The sequence below is a fragment of the Mixophyes fleayi genome, chromosome 4 (assembly GCF_038048845.1).
Source record: "Mixophyes fleayi isolate aMixFle1 chromosome 4, aMixFle1.hap1, whole genome shotgun sequence".
Classification (NCBI taxonomy): Eukaryota; Metazoa; Chordata; class Amphibia; order Anura; family Limnodynastidae; genus Mixophyes; species Mixophyes fleayi.
The window spans coordinates 204,301,109-204,323,325 of NC_134405.1; the positions used below are offsets into that span (position 1 = coordinate 204,301,109).

The window sequence follows — 22,217 nt, forward strand, 5'->3', positions numbered from 1 at the left end:
GGGGTCTGTCAGCAGTACTAAAGTTTAACTAGTTAGGTGCCAACTCCCAAGCTTCCCTCCACAACCCATGGTAAGCAGTGTCCCCCAGACGGAATCAGAGAAACGGATTTAACGTAAGCACATAAATCCTCTTTTTTATAACGGCTCCTAAACTACTTTATGCTTTACATCTGTGGCGTAATGTATAGCATTAAACCTTGCCTTACAAATTATGGGTAGAAGTATGGAGATTGCTTTACAGTGAAGGGAACCCTGTTTGAATGCTCTCCAGGTCTGTTGCAATAATTCTTTTACATATTGGTCATATAGGGGAGGCACCAGGAGGAGGCTGGGCAATTCATGAATAGAACTCCTCCTATGCTAACTATATTTCTATATTTTTTCATCCTAAAGTGTTACTTTACAGCAGGTAAAGATATTGTTTCTCCAACTCTATGTATAGGTATTTTTTTATCCAATTGTCACCCATTTAGAGCACATTCCTTTTGCCTTTTAAAAAAAAAAAATATTAAACAGAGGATTTTAGAAATGTTTCACCAGAAGGTCAAACATGGAACCGAGAACTGGTGTTAATGTCATTGCAGTCACCTCCTGCAGGCCACTAGATCTATCTTAACTACTGAAAGAGTTTCATCTGACTTTACCTGGCAGTGGGAGGGGTTAAGATCACATAGGAGGAGCAGTTGTACTCTTATGCTGCCTTGCCTTCTGTTTGTGAAGCTTAATGCCAAGTAATGTCTGTCACCCCATTGGCCTTAGCGAAATGGATTTAAAAGTAAATTAATAATTCTGCTTATTTAAAAAACTCAGAAGGATAAAATATACAGTTTGTTCCCTGCCTGTTGACTTAAGATCTGGTGTAGACATTATCCCATGAAGTATAGGCATTTGAAGGTGCCACAATAAAACATAACTTTCTTAAACCCCTAAAAGAATAGGAATTTACTACAGGAACAGCTTTACAGTTTTGCGATTGCTGAAAAGTCACCATAGAGGCAGGAGCATGTGTACTGCCACAAAGGGGTTGGGGTCACATCACAAAAGGAGCGAATCATGACCCATGTTTGGCATCCATTACCTCTGTAGTAACACATTCTTTGCCCAAAGCACCACATAGCCCACCAACAGACACACACACACACCTCTGTAGTAACTCCCCTACCTGGTGATGTAAAGGAACTCTTACATATTAGAGGAGGGCATAAAGTTCTAGTCACCCAATGCCCTTTTTGCACCTTATTGTATGGAAGCACTAGTTGAACAAATACACCACACCCCATGCTTTCTGTACTTTTTTATATAAATGGCATTCGTTTTTAAATTATAAAACAAAATGCTTTACTAATGAACAACATGTATTACGGAAATCATTGGTATCTGTAATGGCAAAATTTTGCGTTTTCTGTTTTTAATTGTCTAAAAATTTCCATATGCTGAATCACAGGTGGATAGTCATGGATCTTTGGCCTGTATAAAACCAGTTTTGTTTCTTTTTTTGGCAGGTGAATAAACCAGTTGGTAAGGTTCAGATCTTCACAGCTGATCTATCAGAAATACCTCGGTGCAACTGCAAGGCCGCAGATGAGAACCCTTGTGGTCAGGACTCTGAATGCATTAACCGCATGCTGCTTTATGAATGCCATCCTTCTGTGTGTCCAGCTGGAGAGGGATGCCTGAATCAGGCCTTCTCTAAACGTCAATACCCAGATGTCGAGATTTTCCGAACTCTAAGCCGTGGCTGGGGACTGCGCTGCAAGAGTGATGTTAAGAAGGTGAGCTTAGAAATGAGAGCAGTAACGCAAATAAAAACTGTCTTTGGTTTTATATGATTCGTGTGAACAACATAACATTGTTGTCGTATTAATTAGTTATACTATCTATAGTCATTGAAAGGCCTTATTTGCTTCAAATCTTCCCTCAGCCTACAATGTTTTAATTTTATGTCTCCATTGTTTAACGCAATATTTGTTTCTGATTTGTGTATAGAGATTTTATTCTGGCACTGAAGCTTTATGATATTTTGGTGGCACATGCATGGATGCACACACCTGCTTTTATCCTTTTCACGTTTCTCTGTATTCCTTGTAGGGTGAATTTGTTAATGAGTATGTGGGTGAAATGATTGATGAAGAAGAGTGCCGGGCTCGCATCCGCTATGCTCAGGAACATGATATCTCAAACTTCTACATGCTGACTCTAGACAAGGTAAGAGCTTGAGGCTAGTGGGACTGATGCATTCTCCTGGTGTGTTCCCAGTGGCTTATTTTGAACATGGCTTATTTTGAAATTAACGCTTCTAAAATCCTAGTTGCAATCACATACATGGATGAATATAGTGTAAATCCATACTTGGCACAGGAGGGGCTTCTGATTGCACCTCCTGGGCCCTGCAGCTCTTTTATGTTGCCCATCACCGCGAGATATTCTCTAGTCATTGAAGACTTATTTTTCATTCTTAAATGCTAGAGCTCCTTACATCAGTTGGTGCATATTTGTTAATGTCCCCCTCACTGGCTGAGAGTGACCTTTTTGGTTACATTTTGTTTTTATAGAGTTATGAAGTCACTGGCTGCATGTGGGATAATTTACAGTATTCTGAAACTGATTTTGGGTTTTTATTTATGCAACTGTTAATTTTAGGCAAATGTCCTATCCGGAGTTATTCTAGTTAATTGTAGTATACTGTTCACAAACTTTAGGCAGATTTGGTCATTTTGTAAAAAAAAAAAAAATGTTATACAAAGCTCATTGAATGTCAAATTATAACATTCCCCAATTAGTTTTGAGGCTAATTTTTGCCTTTGACACATCTTTGTTTCACATATGGTGGTTACTCTTAAAGAATGTGTACTAGTACAATAAGGTGTTTTGCGGTTTAAAATGGGCTTATACTCAATTATATTAAACACTGTTAATGGATTGCTTTGTATGAAAAAAAGAAAAACCTGACTACTGAGCACTTTTAACTGCTATTATCTGTTTATATTTATCTTGACTTAATTGTTTCACAGCCTTTTTGCAGTGTGACAGTTTTGTGCATTATACATGCAGCACACTTAAATTTATATAATCATATTGCAGTACACATCTACACTCACAAAAAGTGCAATAAATCTAAACAAGCTGGGACCACAGTTCAGGGCAATGCACCATGGATAGATGTATAACACGCTTGCAAATCTATACACCTAAAACTTTCATAAAATTTTCAGTGCTAAAATATGTTTTGTGTATCACAACATATAATAAAAAACAGTATGGAGAAACATTGGCTGTTTCATAATTTATTAGGTATTACTCATAACGATAAAAGGATTTGACCTACTGTCATTTATTGAAATGTGGACCCAAAAACATACTAATTGGCTGCTGCTCAAAAAAAACATTAACTCTAATCTGTGTGTGTGTCAGGAAATTTCGACTGTAAGCGCCAATGGGGCAGCGACTGATGTGAATGAGAAATATTCTTTGCACAGCGCTATATAAATAAATGGTGGTGATGATACGTTACTGAGGCAACTTCTCTCGGAGCAAGATGAAGTAAAGTATCAGCACATCATGCTTTTTGTGCACAGAAGAGCTAATGTAGGCAAACTTTATTCTAGGACCGTGTGATTGATGCTGGGCCAAAGGGAAATTTTGCACGTTTCATGAACCACTGCTGCCAGCCCAACTGCGAGACTCAGAAATGGACTGTGAATGGCGACACTCGAGTAGGGCTTTTTGCTCTGTGTGACATCAAGGCTGGTAAGAAACTAAATCTGATTAAATGGCAGTTTGGCAAGTTTTTCTTTTTCTCTTGTTTTGACTGCAAAGGTAAATTGTGACACCGCTATATTGTCCACGTTTTGCCAACCCTATTGGATATTTTGAAAATGTAATAGCGGACTTCCTTGTCAGTATTCATAATGAGCTATAAAGATGGAACCTTCCGAAGCCTAAAATGTCTAAAACACAAATGTGCAATGAGATGCTTCAGACAATGTCAAATATTTGTGTTAATCCATAAAGAGAGGAAAGACTGTATACAAGCAATATGGCCCTGTAACTAGCAATGTTAGGAAGCCTAATGCCAAAATATTGCCCAACCACTTAAAACAAGCCTTGCCCACTTAAATACACCATGATCAGGTGGAAATCACCTTTGGTTTCCAGCCAGGGATTAACACACTATGGATTGTCAACCTGATCCATTTTCTTAATAACAAAAAGACTCCAGTAGTTGTCCACCTGCTTGACACCAATAAAGCCTTTGACAGGATTTCTTGGCAGTTCATGATTTAAATGTCAAAAAAATTTGGCCTGGGAGGCAGCTTCCTAATGGGCATAAGGGCGCTCTCTTCTTTTACAGTCATAATTCTAATTTAATGTCTCCCCGCAAATCTAATCTCTATCCATAATGGCATAAGACAGGGAGCTGCACATTGTCCTCACTAGTATTTGCTTTGGTGATTGAACATCCTGCAGCCCTGATTAGAGCACTATCAGATGCCTATCTCCACCACAGGCCAGGTGTTTTTATCCAAGTCTGGGCCCCTTGGATCTCTAGAGAAGGGCAATGTTGCTCCTCCATTAAGTAGTTCTTCCTCCTTTTCTCACTTTTATTTTTTTTTTCTAATTGAGGTCTATTTAGCATAAAGTAAATGAGTTTTTTGTTTTGTTTTTTTCAATTAAGTTTGGAAGTAGTATGAACAACACTAAACCATGTTGCATATTCTGACCTTAACCCTTTGTGTTTCCAACCTTCTCAGGAACAGAGTTAACTTTCAATTACAACTTGGAATGCCTGGGAAACGGGAAGACTGTGTGTAAATGTGGTGCACCAAATTGCAGTGGTTTCCTGGGAGTTAGACCTAAGGTTTGTTTCCCAAAATGAAGTAGTGTCATAATATCAAGAATGAAAATAGTAAGGCCTTGAGGTACAGGGCATCAGTTGAGAAGTTTTGCAATGGCACCATGTGGTTTTCTTCCTCACACTTGACAATTTTTATTGAGTGCACATGATGGTCTTGTCTGAGGTGTAGTTTTTTGAGGAAGGTTCTGCAAGCTGTAGCCTTTAAGGAGGGTTGTTTCCATTTATAGGGGTATTAATGACAGATAAATATTTTTTTTAAAAGACCAATAAGGAACCCAGACCTATTCTCTCGCTGTATGTCTGTCTCTCCTCCCATCACTCCCTCTCCCAGACTGTAAGTCTTGTTCAGTGAACTTTCTGGTTATTCCCCTTTTAAGCCTGTTTCTCTTGCGTCCTATTGGGGGACACTGTTAGACATAGTGGTATAGTAGCTGTTCCAAGGAGTCAAAGGCACTTTAACAAAAAAAAGTTGAGCTTTACCCCTACTATAACCCTCCATTAGGAAGGAGTATGCAGTTTAGTTTTAGTGCCCTTAGGCATTGGGTATGTTTTTCAGGGCTCCTGCTCTGGATTTTATTTTTAACTGAATTTATTAATTTATTTTTCCTAAAGGGGGAATATCGGGCAGGGCTCAGGGATGCCTCCTAGGGGGTGGACAGTCTGCAGCCTTTCAAACCTGTCCCCAAACTGGGTTGAGCAGCCTTGACAGCTATCTATAATACCCAGTAAGGCTGACTACTTTATTTAATTTCATTCTATTTTTTACTAAGGACAATGTCTCTTCCTTGCATGTGATGGAACCAAGCTGTCAGCACTGACAGCCGCAACTGCAGCAGACACTGACTGGTGCTCCGGTCGGGGACCCCTCCTCTAAGGCAACGTGTATTGTCAGACAGAAGGGGGGATATTTCAGCAGCAAGAGCTCTGTTGGACTGGAGTATTCAACTGTGGATGCGCTTCACACAGGAGGGCACAAAACATAATGGATTCTGCCGGAACACATACTTCCATTCTGTCGTTATTGAGCATAGCAAGTGGAGGCTCTGGATCTTCCTCCCATGCTACCAAGCACCATTATCGGCAAAAATGCCATTTTCTCTACAGTGTAGCTGCGGAACCCTGCTGTAAGCTCTACTAAGCATTACAGTTGTGCAAAATGTAATGCCATATGGTTTTGTGGACAATCTGACCCGGAGGCCCTGTGTATAGCCTGCAAGACGAAGTTTCGGGATCAAAGCCAGACCCCGTGTGCGTCTATGGCCGTGGAAGAATTCGCGTGGCTGTGACCTTTGACATTGACCACAGCAGAACTCATGAGGATAATGTCACACCGCGAGGTAGGTGAATCTCAAAGGGGTCTACCCGTTACAGGTGTAGCGCGATCCCTTGCAGAGTTTGCCCAGGGCCTCTTCCTCACTGGAACACATACTTAATACATTGCAAAGATCATCTCACAAGCGACAGGAGTCTAGTACTTTAGACTCAACTTCAGTCCTCTCTTCTGAGAAAGAGGGAGAAATACAAAAAGATTCTGGAGAAGAGGATTCAGATAGCATGGAAGACTCATCCACTGTGGAAGACTCATCCACTGTTTAAAGCGTAGATGATTTGGTGTTGAGAGTCCATCAGACTCTAGGCTTTACAAACCCAGCAATATCACGCGCAGTTGGTTTCTCTCTCTTTAAGAGGCAGATGAAACGGCTCATTTGTTTTACTTATTTCTTTTACTCCATCTCCCCTAATTAATGGATATGGCTGCGGAGGCATGGAAAAAACTTGACCGTCCTTTTAATATGCCAGGAAAGTTTGAATCCCTCTAAGCTCTTCAGGTTAGAACTATTTGACAAATGGGAAACACTTCCAAAAGTAGACCCACCTATAGCCCGGTTGGCTAAAACTGCTACTCTGCTATTATAAGGAGGAGCTTCACTGAAAGACTCCATGGACGAGAAATGTTGTTGGGGGAAGGGGTTTCGTTTCGGTTTTTTTTGCTCCGCTTATGAAGCGGCTGGCAGTAGTTTCAGGCTGGATATATCCTCAGCCTGAGTAAAAAAGGCCATTCAAGCCCAGGCAGAACAGTTTGCCAGAGGTCTACGTGATGGTTGCCCCACTGATGAGTTTATTGGTCCTGACACATCACATCAGAGAGTCTTCTGATTTTTTAGGTCAGGCATCCTTCTCATATCTGTTGCATCTAAGCTCTCAGCACTTTTTATAGCAGACAGGTGCTCCTTGTGACTTCAGTCTTGGTTCGCTGACACTGATTCTAAATGCACTCTGGAATCGGTGCCGTTTTCCCTTTTTTGGAGCATGGTTGGGCGAGCTCATATCAGAGGCTACAGGGGGAAAAGCGCTCTTTTTTACAAGTTACTCAGACCAGACCTAAACTTTCCAGGTTTCGGTCCTTCCGCCTCCTTCAGCAGGACTAAAGGACCCCCTGCACAGGGTCAGTCTGCTCCCATGAGGGGTGAGTTCCGTCAAAGCTTGGGGGGCCTTCCAGAAGAGGAATACCTAGGTGACTGAATCAGTCTTTGCAGGACATGACCCCCGTCCAGTGGGTGGGAGTGTCTGCTACTGTTTCAGGACAAGTGGCTGAAATCATCCTTGACTCCTGGGTCAGGGGAATTGTCACTCGAGGTTATGTAATAGACCTGCTCCACTTCCCTTGTTGCCGTTTTTTCACCACAGGGCTTCCAGTCTGTGGTCTCGGGCGCATAGCGCTCCGATTAGCAATCCGAAATCTAATGTATTTCGGGGGTAGTTATTCTAGTCCCTCCACTGGAAAGGGTTTTGGAGTTTTACTTCAACCTTCTCCTAGTTCCAAAATCAGATGGCTCCTTCAGGTCAATCCTCAATCTGAAGACCCTCAACCAGCAGTTATGAGTCCTAAGTTTCAAAATGGAGATTAATTGCAGCTATGAAACCAGGAGAATTCATGGCTTCTCTGGATATAAGATGCATGCCTTCATGTTCCCATATGGCAGACCTTTGATCTGGCCACCGCCCCAAGAGTCTTTATAAAAGTAATGGCGGTAATTGCGGGCCTTCTCCGTTCGCAGGAAGTCATAGTGGTTCCTTACACAGATGTCCTTCTTTTGAAGGCAACATTCTTCCAGACACTGTCCCTCCCCCCATATACAAATAGCATTATATTTCCTGGAAGCATATGGTTGGATCATCAGCCTCCCAAAATCCTCTCTGATACTAGCTCAGAGAATGTGTTTTCTACATCTCTATTTCGGCACCTGATGCCAAAAAATGTTCCTTCTGATGCCAAAAAGTGTTCCGGACTAATTGGGTGTGTGTGTGTGTTCCAGTGGTCAGCGCTGTTATTTGTGGGTCCAGCTGAATTGAGTCACTCGTGAAGTGACTATCGAGCGGTGTGCTGTTAGTAACGAGAGACCGGGGTATCTCCAACTTGTTATTCTCTTGGATGTGTTATAATATCAACACTTACGGATCGGGACCATCATTACACTTCCAAGGAGGTTTGCGACCGAGACATTTGAACGTCTATTGTCCGATGGTGAAGTAATTACACAACCCTATAGGATCAATCCTGGAGATTCATCTTAATACGGTATCATACTGCATGTTTGCTAATTACCGGATAAAGTTGTCACGCTTTTTCACTTTTAGCGAATGACTCGCTCATCCAGGAACCCTTTGATTTGACTTTGATGAAGTGGTGATTTTATTGATTCTTTTTGTTAATTTATACATCGGTCGAATTGTAACAACACCTATATGCAGTCAATATTACAAGTATCTATCTTGGTGAGCAACTTCAGCCAGTTGCTTTGAATAACTACCATCATTGGCTCGTCTAGTTATCTGGTAGATCGATGATAGTTCTTCTAATACGAATCAAACAGGCACACCTGCTTTACAGACTTCATGAGGTTGCGTTTTGATCATTATTAGCTTGAGTTCGAGCATCCGAGACATTTTTGACACAGAGTCTATCTAGGAGTGTTATATTGGCCAATATATATTTATATTTTTTATCCACTCCGTGTTGGACTAATACTGAACGCTGACTCATTAGAGATAATTGTTATATCGTACCAGCTGGTCTTTTTAGGGTTAATGTGATATCTGTTTTTCACACATGCCTAATAAATGTTATTTTGTCATTAAATCCATGTGTTATTGGTGAGGGGTTGCCGAATCATACTCAGCGCTGATTATTTATTTTAGTCTGTTATTTGTGCTGTCTCTTTTTTTTGATCTCTACAGCTGCACACCCTGTTTTCACGCACATTCTGCATTTAATTATCCTATCTCTGTGCGCCAGGTTTTGTGTATTTTTTGATCTTCCAGACTGATTGGACCTACAGATTGGACAAGGTCCAATCAGTCCAGTCCAAAACCTGGGACCTTTCGAAGAGACGAGAAGTTTCTCTACTTCGGTACATGAAGTGCATTCGGTACATCTTCCTCCAAAGATGCTCTTGCACTGCTGAACGCCTCTGGAGGAAATCTCGCTCCCTGGCTGACTTCCTCCACTTTAAATTCATACTCTCTTCTTTCTCCTCTGCCCTCTCCCTCGCTAAACAATCCTTCTTTAAGTCCCTCATTTCTTCTCAGTCCTCCAATCCCCGCCGCCTCTTTGCCACCTTCAGCTCCCTCCTCTCCCGCCTTCCCTCTCCGCTTCTTACTTCGCCACTTTCTTCTCTTCCAAAATTGAGGCCATCAGACTGAACATCTCCTCCTCCCCTTCTCCCGCCACCCTCATCACTTCACCTCCCCCCATCAACCAACTCTGGTGCTCCTTCAGCCCTACAACCGGTGAAGAAGTTCGCTCCCTTATTCTTTCCTCTCCACCCTCTACCTGCCCTCTCGATCCCATCCCCTCCCACCTCCTTTGCTCTCTCTCTCCAACGGCCTGCTCTTACCTAGCACACCTTTTCAACCTATCACTCTCCTCTAGTGTAGTACCCTTCTCTTTTAAACACGCTCTTATCTCCTATCCTCAAAAAACCCAATCTTGACCTCACCTCTCTTGCTAATTATCGCCCTATCTCTCTTCTCCCCTATGCCTCCAAATTACTTGAGCGGATTGTCTGCAGCCGCCTAACCAGGCACCTCGTGGACAATTCCCTCCTTGACCCTCTCCAATCTGGCTACCGCCCCCTCCATTCTACCGAAACTGCTCTGGCCAATGTTACTAATGATCTATCAGCCAAATCCAAGGGTTACTTCTCCGTACTCATTCTCCTTGACCTCTCTGCAGCCTTTGACACCGTGGACCACTCCCTCCTGCTGCAAACTCTTCTCTCTCTCGGCCTCTCTGGTTCTGTCCATGCCTGGTTCGCCTTATACCTCGCTAATCGCTCCTTCTCTGTATCCACGTCTGGTTCTTCCTCCTCCCCCTACCCTCTCCTCGTAGGAGTCCCGCAGGGCTCTGTTCTACACTTCCTCCCTTGGTGCTCTCATCTCCTCGTTCGGTCTTCAGTATCACCTTTATGCTGACGACATTCAACTCTATATCTCCTCTCCTTATCTTTCCTCCACCCTCCTCGCTCGGGTATCTGGCTGCCTCTCCGCCATCTCCTCCTGGATGTCCGAGCGCTTTCTCAAAATAAATATCTCTAAAACTGAACTCATTGTCTTTCCTCCGCCCAGACACCCATCCCACGATGACCTCTCTATTGTCGTCAACAACACCACCATCTCCTCTGTCACCCAACTTCGCTGCCTGGGTGTCACCCTCGACTCCTCTCTCTCTTTTGCCCCCCACATTCATTCCCTTGCCCAAGCCTGTCGCTTCCAACTACGCAACATCGCCCGCATCCATCCTTTTCTCTCTCAGGATGCCACCAAAGCTATCATCCACGCACTCATCATCTCCCGCCTTGATTATTGTAACCTCCTCCTCACTGGCCTCCCCCACTCCCGTCTCTCCCCCCTCCGCAAGACTCATCTTTCTCTCACGCCGCTCCTCCTCTGCCTCCCCTCTCTGCCTTGCCTTACACTGGCTCCCCTTCCCCTACAGAATCCTTTTCAAACTCCTCACCACCACTTACAAGGCTCTCTCCAACTCTACTGCCCCTTATATCTCTAACCTCCTCTCCATTCACACTCCTGCCCGCTCCCTGCGCTCGGCCAACGACTGCCGCCTCTCCTCCACCCTTATCACCTCTTCCCACTCCAGAATCCAAGACTTTTCCCGTGCAGACCTCCTTCTCTGGAACGACCTCCCTCGTTCCATCCATCTCTCTCCTACTCTGTGCTCCTTCTAATGTGCACTCAAAACTCACCTCTTCCTCAAAGCCTACCAACCATCTACTTAACCCCCATCTCCTCCCTTTGCTTGTCCTCCCTTCTCTCCTCTTGCCTCAACTGGCTCCTCTTGTGCCTGGTCTGTTTACCCTCCCTTAGGATGTAAGCTCGTATGAGCAGGGCCCCCACCCCTCCAGTCTCCATACCTGTTCTTCCGCTCCGTTTTTACTGCATATGACTAGCCGGAGTTTCTGAAATATTGGTACTTTTTGTTGATTGTTCTGTATGGTTTCACCCTGTATAGTCTACTGTTAGTACTGTGTGCGGCGCTGCGGATACCTTGTGGCGCCTAGCAAATAAATGATAATAATAATAATGAAGTTGTTGGCTGTCTTCGAGGCAGAGCTCTTTGCACAGTTCCACTCGTGGTCATTTCAGTGGGAACTCCTGCACAAATGATCGAAATCCCATCTTCATCTGCACATGCAGATGATCAGACTGTCCACACCTGTATGACAGTCCCTCACCTGGTGGCTGAACTGATTGGACCTTTAAAAGGGTCACTCTTTCCAGACGTGAGAATTGACGCTGGTGACGACGGACGCCAGTTTGTTAGGATAGGGTTGATTCATAACGGCTCTCCGATATCTGGGTTTGTGGGATCCCCAGGAGATGTTACTCCCCATCAATTTGCGGGAGCTTTGGGCAATTTACAGTGTGCTTGTCTGCACACAGAACTTTCTGCGGGGAAAGCCGCTGAGAATCCGTCGACCAATATTACAGCATTTGCATACTTGAACCATCAGGGAGGCACCCACAGTGTCAGGGCTATGAAAGAATCATCCAGGATAATGTGGGCGGAGCTACACGTTCCGTTAATCTCAGCAGTCCTCATCCCAGGGGTAGAAAACTGGGAGGCCAAATATCTAAGCTGCAACAAGGTCCGTCCTGGAGACTGGTCCCTGCACAGGAATGTGTTCGAACTTCTACTCCAAGGTTAGGGCGCCCAGACATTGAAGCTCTGCCAAGACACCATCAGATCTAAGTCCTTCTCTTCGGCACAAAATCCCTGGATCTCAGCGCAGGATTTGTGGACGCCATGGTGATTCTGTGGGGATTCCACCTTTTCTACCCATTTCCTCCACTTCCCATGCTTCTTAGGGTTCTCCAGAAGTTGAAAGGAAACGGGTGATGACCATCCCGGTGGCCCCAGATTAGCCTCACCGTCCATGGTACTCAGATCTTCTCGGGATGGCAATAGAACCTCTATTCAGATTGCTTATTCGATTGGACTTGCTCACACAAGGTCCTCTTCGTTGCCACTCAAGTCGACTGGCTTTAACAGAGTGGCTCTTAAAACCGTGATTCTGAAAGCAAAAGGGTTTTCTGCATCTGTGGTGAAAACCATGATAGAATCCAGAAAGCCTTCATCCGCTGCCAACTATTATCGGGTCTGGAAAGCATATGTTCTTTGGTGTGAAGGAAATCAGTCCCACACATCTCGTTTCAGCCTTTCCAGGTTGGCTTACCTTCCTTCAGGTAGGCCTTGACAAGGGCTTGCGTTTATCCTCTTTGATGTTGCAGGTTTCTAAGTTGGCTATCCTGATGAAAGCTTACACCTTTTGCAGGGGGCGCTTTGCGTTCTACTCCCGTCTGGGCACCTGGTTGAACCATGGGATCTGAATTTGCTTCTTCAAGCGTTTGTCAAAGAACCGTTTGAACTTTTTAGACTTTGTGGATCTCTGGTATCTTACCTGTAAGTTGCTTTTTCTACTGGCATTGTCTTCGACATGCTGAGTGTCTGAGTTGGGGGCATTGTCTTGTGCCCCCCCTTCTTAGTTTTTCATGCAGACCAAGCAGTGCCTCGCACCAAGCCCTCATTTGTTCCCAAAGTTGTTTTTCTCTCCCATTTGAATCAGGAAATTGTGGTTCCTGCCTTCTCTCTGAGTTCTCAGTCTGTGGATCAGTCCTTATTATTACTGTACATGGTTCGCGAACTTCACAAAACCACAGTTTGTTTGTGCTGTACGACTCGTACAAGTGTGGTTGGCCGGCCTCTATGGTGTCTTTAGCTTGATGGATCTCTTCGTCCATCAAATTGGCTTACATAAGGTCAGCTAGGTCGGTGCCAAGGGGCATGTCGGCTCATTCGACCAGGGTTGTGGGTGCTTCCTCTCTAGCGCGTCAGAGTTTCAGCTGAACAGCTGTGCTGAGTGGCTACGTGGTCGTCTGTCCACACTCTTGTAAAATTTTACAGATTGCAGGGCTTTACATCCCAGGGTGCTAGCCTTGGCGGCCGCAAGGTTTTACGTGCAGCTGTGTCAGAGCAATCCTTCCTTTAGGGGTAGCTTTGGTATGTCCACTATGTCTAGCAGTGTCCCCCAATAGGACATAAGAGAAAAAAGGAGTTTTATAAGCACTGTAAAATCCCTTTCTCTTAGTCCTTTTGGGGACACTGTGTGCCCACCCTTGCTCTGTAGTGTATGTTGGGTTGACTGTTTGTTTCTTCTGGTTAACCTATGTGTGCCCCTCCTTTGGGCTTTGTTATACATAGACTGGATACTCCTGCCTGTGGGAGGGGTATCGTAAGAGTGGAGCTACACTCACAAGTATTTTTTTTTGTTAAAGTGCCTTTAACCACTTACTATACCCCTATGTCTAGCAGTGTCCCCCAATGGACTATGAGACGGAATTGACCGTTAGTTCAAAAATCCTATTTTTCCAACACACTGGAAATGATGGGAAACCCAGGAAGAGAGAGGACACACATGGGATGTGAAAACCAGGAAGGCAAGGGATACTTGAGGCAGATATATTCTTGTATATGGTGGGAAGAGTAGCATAATCTAGTAATAAAGCAAAAGTGCCTACACACAGATCAGCTCACATACAGAAATATAAACAGGAACAGAAGTCAGAGCAATGAGGAAATGAAGGCCAGCATAGTAATGGTGACACTACAAATTGAAGAACATAATAGATATATAGACGTGCTTTAATTATGTTGACCATTATATATGTTACTTGTTACTGTAGCATTTTAGAGTGATTATGAGTAGGTTGATGTGGAAGTGGTCTTAATAACACGGTATAATGTGGAAAGAATGTAAGTATATAATATCTTTAATATGCAGCTTATTTCTGGCAGTATAGCATATCATACTGATCACATATTGTGCACGGTTATTAGTAATAACTATGTTTATTATTAAGCAATACTGTCTGTTTAGAGCTACAGAGTCAGACAGATGTGTGCACATACTATGGAGTATGTGCAGATATAGGTGTTAAGGTAATAGTGGGCAGACAAAGGAGTTATGGTAATAGTAATAGAACCCTATATAGTTCCATTAATGATGTTCTGTAATCTTTACCACTGTATCAGCTTTTCTTTACTTTTGCATTCAGAACCAGCCCACAGCGTCTGAAGACAGGGCCAGGAGGAAGTATGTAAAGCGCAAGAAAAGTGAAGTGATTAAGGAGCATGAAGATGAATGTTTCAGCTGTGGAGATGGAGGTCAGCTTGTTTCCTGCAAGAAGCCAGGGTGCCCAAAAGTATACCATGCAGACTGCTTAAGTTTAACCCGTAGACCTGCCGGTAAGTGGCTATTATTACATGATATTGTGCCATGCTTCTGTCCTTATGGATAATTTTTAGTGATGTTAATGGCAGTGGTTAAAGGAAAGTGCTGGTGGGACTTGGCAGATAACTTGGCTCATTTTAAAAACTTATGGCTGAACATTCTTATCTTTTCTAACCTAAAACTATAAAAGCTTTTGGCCGTATCGGTTATCTGCAAACTTGTCTTTCTGGATATTCTAATGTAGCAGTTCACAAAACATTGTTGAGAGAGAGAAATACACACCATATGGCCAAAAGTATGTGAACCCCCCTTCTAATTAGTGTGTGCGGCTATTTCAGCCACACCCATTGCAAAAGCTGCATAAAATCAAGCTTACAGCCATGCAATCTTAACAGTCAAATATTAGCCATCGAGTGAATGTCACTGAGCTCTACAGTACGACCAAGTGTGGCACTGTCATAGGATGCCACCTCTCCCAACAAGTCAGTTTGTCAAATTTCTCTGGGTTATTGTGAAGGGGAAATGTTTAGGAGAACAGCTCAGCTGACAAATGGAACCGCAGAATGCTGAAGCACATGGCACGTACAAATAGTCTGTCCTCAGTTGCAACACTCACTACTGAGTTTCAAACTGCCTTTGGAAGCAACAATAAGTGTTTGGGAGCTCCATCGGTTCGGTCTCCCTGTCTCCCAAACCTCAGATCAACATGTGTAATGACAAACAGCTGTAGTGGTGTAAAGCACACCGCCATTGTATTCTTGAGCAGTGGAAACGCTTTCTCTGGAGTTATGATTCACTATCTGTCAGTCTGATGGGCGAATGTGGGTTTGGGGGATGTCTGGATAATACTTCCTACCCAAAGTCATACTGCCAACTGTAAAGTCTGGTGAAGAAGGAATAATGGTGTGGAAAGGCCCTGGGCACATAGGGATGTGATCCAGTGTCCACATACTTTTGACGTTGTAGTGTGTGTATAGGCATGTATAGATAAGAGAGATGAATGCATAGCTAAATCCAACATTTTGATTTTAAATAACGTTCTTTGTGTGTATTTTATATATGTACCCATGTACAGTGGTTGAAATAAGTTGTACACACCAACATTTGTCTCAGTAAATCTATATTTAATGTGGCTATTGTAATGAAATGTACACCAAATGTCAGCAACAACGTTTGCAATCCTCACATGCAAAGAAATCAAACCATAGATGTCCATAATTTAAGTTTTGTGTAATTATGTGAATGACACGGGGAAAAAGTATTGAACAAATGAATAAAGGGAGGTGCAAAAAGGCATGGAAAGCAAAGACACCAGCTGAAATCTATCAGTAATTAGAAAACAATCCTGCCAGCTGGTTCAGCTACAACTGATGGCCTATAAAAAGGTGTCTCATTACAAAGGTGTCACACAAGAAACATCTCATGGTGGGTAAAAGCAAAGAGCTCTCTCCAGACCTTTGCTATCTTATTGTTGCAAAACATACTGAATTCATTGGAAACCAAAGGATCTCTAAACTGCTGAATGTTCCAGTGAGCACTGAAGGGGCTATAATCCAGAAGTGGAAAGAACCATAAACCGGCCACGACCAGGTGCACCCCGCAACATTTCTGACAGAGGAGTGAAAAAAATATTATAAGAAGAGTTGTCCAAGAACCAAAGACCACGTGTGGAGAGCTTCAGAAAGACCTGTAATTAGCAGGTACAAATGTTTCACCACGCAAGACTCCTTTGCTGAAGAAAGAACATGTTGAAGCTTGTTTAAAGTTTGCTGCACAAGCCTGTGAAATACTGGGACAATATAGTGTGGTCAGATGAGAGCAAAATTGAACTCATACCAACAGTGAAGTTAGGAGGTGGGAACATCATGGTGTGGGGCTGTTTTTCTGCACACAGTACTGGCATACTGCATATAATTGAAGGGAGGATGAATGGAAAAATGTACAGAGACATTCTTGCTAAAAATCTGCTGCCATCTACCAGTCAAATCTACAGCCAAGGACACTCTCAATTGGTTTCAGATAGAGAAGATAAAGCTGCTAGAATGGCCCAGCCAATCACCTGACTTGAATCCAATTGAAAATCTATGGAATCGAAATAAAGATCAGAGTTCTTTGAAGACGCCCACGGAAACTTCAAGATTTGAAGACTATTTGCTTTGGAGAATGGGGCAAAACCACACCTGAGCAATGCATGCAACTAGTTTTTGCCATGCAGGGTGTGTCTTGAAGCCCAACAAAGACTTTTGTACAAAGTATTAAATAAGTTTCTGGAAGAGTGTTCAATACTTTTTCCCTCTGTCATTTCACATTATTACACAAAATTTAATTCATGGACATCTATGGTTCGATATCTTTGCATGTGTGTATTGCAAGGGTTGTTGCTGACATTTGGTGTAAATTTCATTACAATGGCCACATTAAAAAATTATTTACTGAGAAACATGTTGATGTGTTCAATACTTATTTGACCCACTGTATGCATGTGTGCTTGCAACAATTTCAAAATGGTTGTTCACCAGTGGATTGCATCCAGCTTAATGAAGCTCACAATATTGCAAAGAAGTAGTTGCAAAATGTGCAGTCTCAGATGTGCAAAGCAGCTAGAGACTATTTCCCAATCAGACTCTCTTGGGTAAAAGTATTTACCTGCACTTTTTGCAAGTGTCTGATATTCGGCAACTTTGCAGGGCAAATTTAAAACAGCGACTTGCAAAATGTGCAGGCTAATACATTTACCCTTCAGCTGCAATTGCAGCTAAAAGTTCTAAAACAAGGGGGCGGGTGTACAATGAGTATTGTGTGTTGATTAGGGATAAGAGTTCCTGCATAATCCATTTTTATTCTGTAGCCTATATGTTCTATATTTAATAATGTCTGATGTGTTTGCAGTGCAGAACGTGTCTGTTAATAAACACACTTGATGTGAACTGTTTACATTCTAGACCTTTTCTTGTTCTAGGCAAGTGGGAGTGTCCATGGCATCAATGTGATGTTTGCAACAAGGAGGCAGCTTCCTTTTGTGAGATGTGCCCCAGCTCCTTCTGCAAGCAGCACCGTGAGGGCATGCTCTTCATCTCTAAGTTGGATGGACGGTTATCTTGCACTGAACATGACCCATGTGGGCCTCATCCTTTGGAGCCAGGAGAAATTCGGGAAATTGAATCTTCCTCTAGCACAGAAAATGATTTGTCTGGGTCACCTCATCCAACAAAAGGCACATTACATAGCACCAAGGAGAAAAGTTCCTCTGGTGATAAACAAAATCCTACACTAAGAAAGGTGCTGGGGACTCCCTCAGTCACTAGTACCCCAGAATCTAGTAATGAATTGGGGGAGAACTCAAAGTCTTCTGAGAAGGTTTTGGTAGGGTCTTCTGAGAAAACCTCTCTGCCTGCTGGCAAAATACTTCTGACATCTGCTGGCCAGAAGTCTTCCACCGGTAGAAAGTTGTTTTTAGCATCTACTGCACAGAAGCCTTTGCCTGCTGGGAAAGTGCTCTTGGCCTCTTTGGGGAAGAAAACTTTATCTTCTGGAAAGGTTTTGCTAGCTTCCATAGGTAAGAAAAATCTGCCTGCTGGGAATGTACTATTGACCTCTGTAGGGAAGAACTCTTCATCAGTTGGTAGAGTGCTGCTATCTCCTAGAGGGAAACAACCTGTGTCAACAGGAAAAGTTGTATTGGCAACAGCTGGAAAGTACTCAGCAGAGGCTGGAAAGGTGCTCTTAACCACCACTGTAAAACGACGGGCACCTGTGGAAAAACATGTTCTGGCTGATGAAATCAAAGCTCTAGTAGAAAAATCTGATCATGTGAAAGTGAGCCAGGGTGGGCTACACTCAGACAATGTACTTACACGTGTTAAGAGACCACTACCTAATATCCCTAAAGATAAATGTAATACTCCTTTACAGAAACAATTGACTTCTATCACTGCTAAACAGGAGCCTAAAAATACCTGCCAAAAAGTGAGCACCCCTTTCCCGAAAGAAAGTCTAGTAAATGTTAATGATCAAGCCTCTGACTCAGACTCAGAGCAGTCTACACCGGTATCAAAGAAACCATCAGTTCATACTTCTCCAGAGGATCCAAATGCCATTAAAGCAGTGCTTTCTATTGCCACAGAGAAAGAGAAGTCCGTGAACCCAACACCATTAGAAAGACCTTTAAATTCAATACAGAACTCCTTGGCCGCTATTTTAAAACCCCAAACCAAAATCCCCAAAGAGGGGCCTCACTCTCCATTTGGCAAATCTTCCAGCCATGCACCAGAAGGTATCTCCATAGAGAAATCTTTCCTTTCAGTTGACTCCGTAGAAAAACAATCCATAGATCTTCTGCAGGAAGAGTCTGTTTCTATTGACCAGGACTTTGCTACAGATTGCCAGCCACATACTACATCTAACCTTTGTCCTGCCCTGTGTGTTACACCTGAAAAGAAATGAAATCTAGGACTAAAGTAGAGAACAGATGGAAAGGGACGGTTGTGCCTCATTGTGTGAGAAATACAAAGCATTGTACAATTGCAGCTGCCATGTTTGTACACAAACCAGTGTCTGTAATCATACTGTAGACACTCAACGGGCAGACTGCTATGTTTAGTTTTGCTTTTGTTTAGTTGTTGGCTTCTTGCAGGAAAAGACTTATGAGTCACATCACTGATGATGAACTGCTTAAGTCTTTAAACTCATCAGTGAATTTGTGTTTTCAGTAAATGACCAGGACAACTGCTCTTATTTGGAAGAGGCTGTGGTCTGTACTTTAAAAAAAAAAAAAAAAAAGCAATAAGGCACTTCTGACAATGTGTTAGGTCTACAAATAATCTAGAGAATGAGGGGTGCCTTATTACAGAGAGTTGTATTTTAAGCAGAGGATTTCAGGAAACCTTTTAATGCCAGTGGACCTCAGATGAGTTGTGCGTGCTTTTTGGGATCTCTTGTTGTTGCTGGGTCAAATTGGTCTAATCTTCAGATCTGTCACTGCATGCCTGAGCTTCTTCCTACATAGTTATAGGGTATTCTGTTAGATTTGTTTCTTCATGCCAAAATACAACTAGCATTACTGAATAGCATTACTGAGTAAATTGAAGGGTGTTTGTGCAGTATTAAACTTGTTAATGTGAATCCTTCCAATACAGCAGACTACATCCTACAACTATTGCCCATTGAACAGTCTTATTGCAGTTTTGGAAGATGATTGTAGAAAACTAATCTAAGAAGAAATAGCACTGTGTCCGAACCTTCATAATGCTATTGATAATGTGCTGCAAAAAGATGTGATGTTTAATGAGTAGTTCTGTAGTCATAATAGTCTTAAGTCCCATAACAATATTAATACATGAAAAAATAGTGGTAGGGGAGTTTTTAGCCACTGCTTGGGATCAAAGGATATAACACTGCAGATGGATACTGTCCATTATTACCTTATTTTGGAAAGATGGAATGAGAAGAGCTTTTATGGGGTAAACATGCTGTTCGAGTTCAAATTTTATTAAGTGCAAGTGGTGCTAAGCTACAGAATATCTCAAGGATAGTTGCTTAAGAGCACATATGACATGCTAACTGTTTGTTGTTAAAGTCACATGAAAGAAAGAGGAGGATATTGCAGCTTTTCTGGCTCTGCATATACAGGCATCCTTTGGCAGTGGCCAATAGCCAGCGCCCCCAGCTCAACACACACACCACACTATCTCAACTTTCTCTGCACATTAAACTCAAATCTGCCTTTGCTGAACCTGAGCAATCTTAAGCTGGGAATTATGGTGCTATGGGCAGCTGTGCTTATTGTTTTACTGTATTTTGTTTTGAAGCCTTGTGAATATTGGTGTTGGTGTCTATACCAGTGCCTCGATGATGTGAGCAGAGTTTTTACTTTGTTTCTGTTTCTTGTTTGTTCCTTCAGTCCTGTGAACATTTGTAGTTTTATCCTTCAATGGTTTGGTTCAGAGAGTTGGAGGGACTCTCTCGTTTCATATTTTATTTTTAATAAACTAGACCATTGTGTTTTAAACCATTTTAAATGCATGGAGTTGGAGAATTGTGGTTTTGTGTGGTGATATCCTCCCACCAACATTTAGTTGTGGTGGTCACAAAAAATGCTGCCTTTTATTTTCTCCAGTTTCAATGACCAGACATTGCCACAGCAGAGGTGTTAAATAAGCTATAACCATTTAACACTGCTATCATGTAGATGGTGGCATGGATCCCCCCAGTCATTCAGTGTGTGTTTGTAACATATAGCTAATATATCATTTGTATATTGGTGGCAGAACATTTGTTGCAATAGATCTGCGCCATCCCAAGGCCAACTTTGAAATGTAGGTCTTTAAGTGATGCAAAAGAAACGGGTTTGGCGAAACAAATGCTTCTGTGAAGTCAGCTTCAAGTATTGAGGTGTGCTTCTCCTAGCTAAACTTGATGCAGCCTTCCTTTCAACACAATAAGCAGGTAATATAAATGTGAAACCATCAGTCTTGTACATTATAAACCATACACAGAGGGGCAGGGGCCGACATTTGTCCTTTATTGAGAAGGGTATAAGTAGATTTGATCAGGGGAGATATTAAGTTAACTTGTTTGTGTGGAACTTGATGCTGCCACCATTGTAAGGAAACAAAGTACCATACATCTAGGTCATTCCACATACCCATGCCATCCAAAATGCTACCATTGTTTAATTTTTAAACAAGTAAGGATTTGTACTGTTTGATGACTATCCATGACAAAAGGACTGCACTCTAGGCTCTGGAATAAACCTCTTCAGCGTACAACCATGTTAATCACTCCACATTTACTGGTGCTACCCAACTCTGTAAAAGTGAAGCAAAGCTCTGTACTGAATTTCTGCTCCATCCTACTGACTGTGTAAAAGGACGATCAGTACAACTGATATAATACAGGGAACAAGAAGGTCCATCATGTGTTGGGAAGGTGGCATATTTGAAACTGGTGTTTCTCACACTTTTATTTGTATCTTTCTTTTTCTCTGTAACTAGGTTCTTGCATTTCCTGTCACTAGTGGAAGGTGTTTATGCCCCTTCTATGAATATGTACTGTAATACTTTGTATATAGAAGAAAACACAATACTGTAAAGTTGAACGTTACTTTTGGTTATTCACTGTACTGTGTCATTGTGTGGTGTTTTGGTCACTGCAGGAATTTAGATACCACACATCTATAAGTTGTTTGTCTAAAACATAGTTTGCTCAGCGTATACCTTACACTACAAGACATATATTTCACTTGACTTTTTCATCTGTCTGTAGTGTGTTTTGTGCTCACAAAGAAGTGAAACAGATTCCAGTTCAAGGTCAGTGTTGTGTTTGATATTGTAATTAGTCTAGCTACTGTCTTCACTGATTCACTGGTGGAATGTGGAAGGGACTTCAACCCTGACTAATTGATAGACAATGTGAGTTGGTAATACCATATGGGCAGGTTTCTCCAGTTTATTTTTCTTTTGTTTTACATGAACTGTTTGAATATTGAAAATGCGAAAATCAAGCACTTCAAACAAGTAGATATATGCTTGTTACAGTCACACAACCAGAAAAAT

At 42.4% G+C, this 22,217-nt stretch overlaps 1 protein-coding gene across 3 annotated transcripts in view; it reads left to right on the forward strand.

Moving 5' to 3' along the window:
• Window positions 1–21,914, forward strand: part of NSD1 (nuclear receptor binding SET domain protein 1) — a 78,818-nt gene extending 56,904 nt beyond the window's left edge. For all 3 annotated transcript variants that reach the window (XM_075209159.1, XM_075209158.1, XM_075209157.1), the window contains exons 18-23: window positions 1,503–1,772; window positions 2,089–2,205; window positions 3,606–3,747; window positions 4,752–4,858; window positions 14,489–14,678; window positions 17,624–21,914. In XM_075209159.1, coding sequence (XP_075065260.1) covers window positions 1,503–1,772; window positions 2,089–2,205; window positions 3,606–3,747; window positions 4,752–4,858; window positions 14,489–14,678; window positions 17,624–19,107 — 2,310 coding nt within the window. In that variant the 3' untranslated portion in view covers window positions 19,108–21,914. The remainder of the gene's footprint in view (window positions 1–1,502; window positions 1,773–2,088; window positions 2,206–3,605; window positions 3,748–4,751; window positions 4,859–14,488; window positions 14,679–17,623) is intronic.
• The last annotated feature ends 303 nt before the right edge of the window (window positions 21,915–22,217 follow it).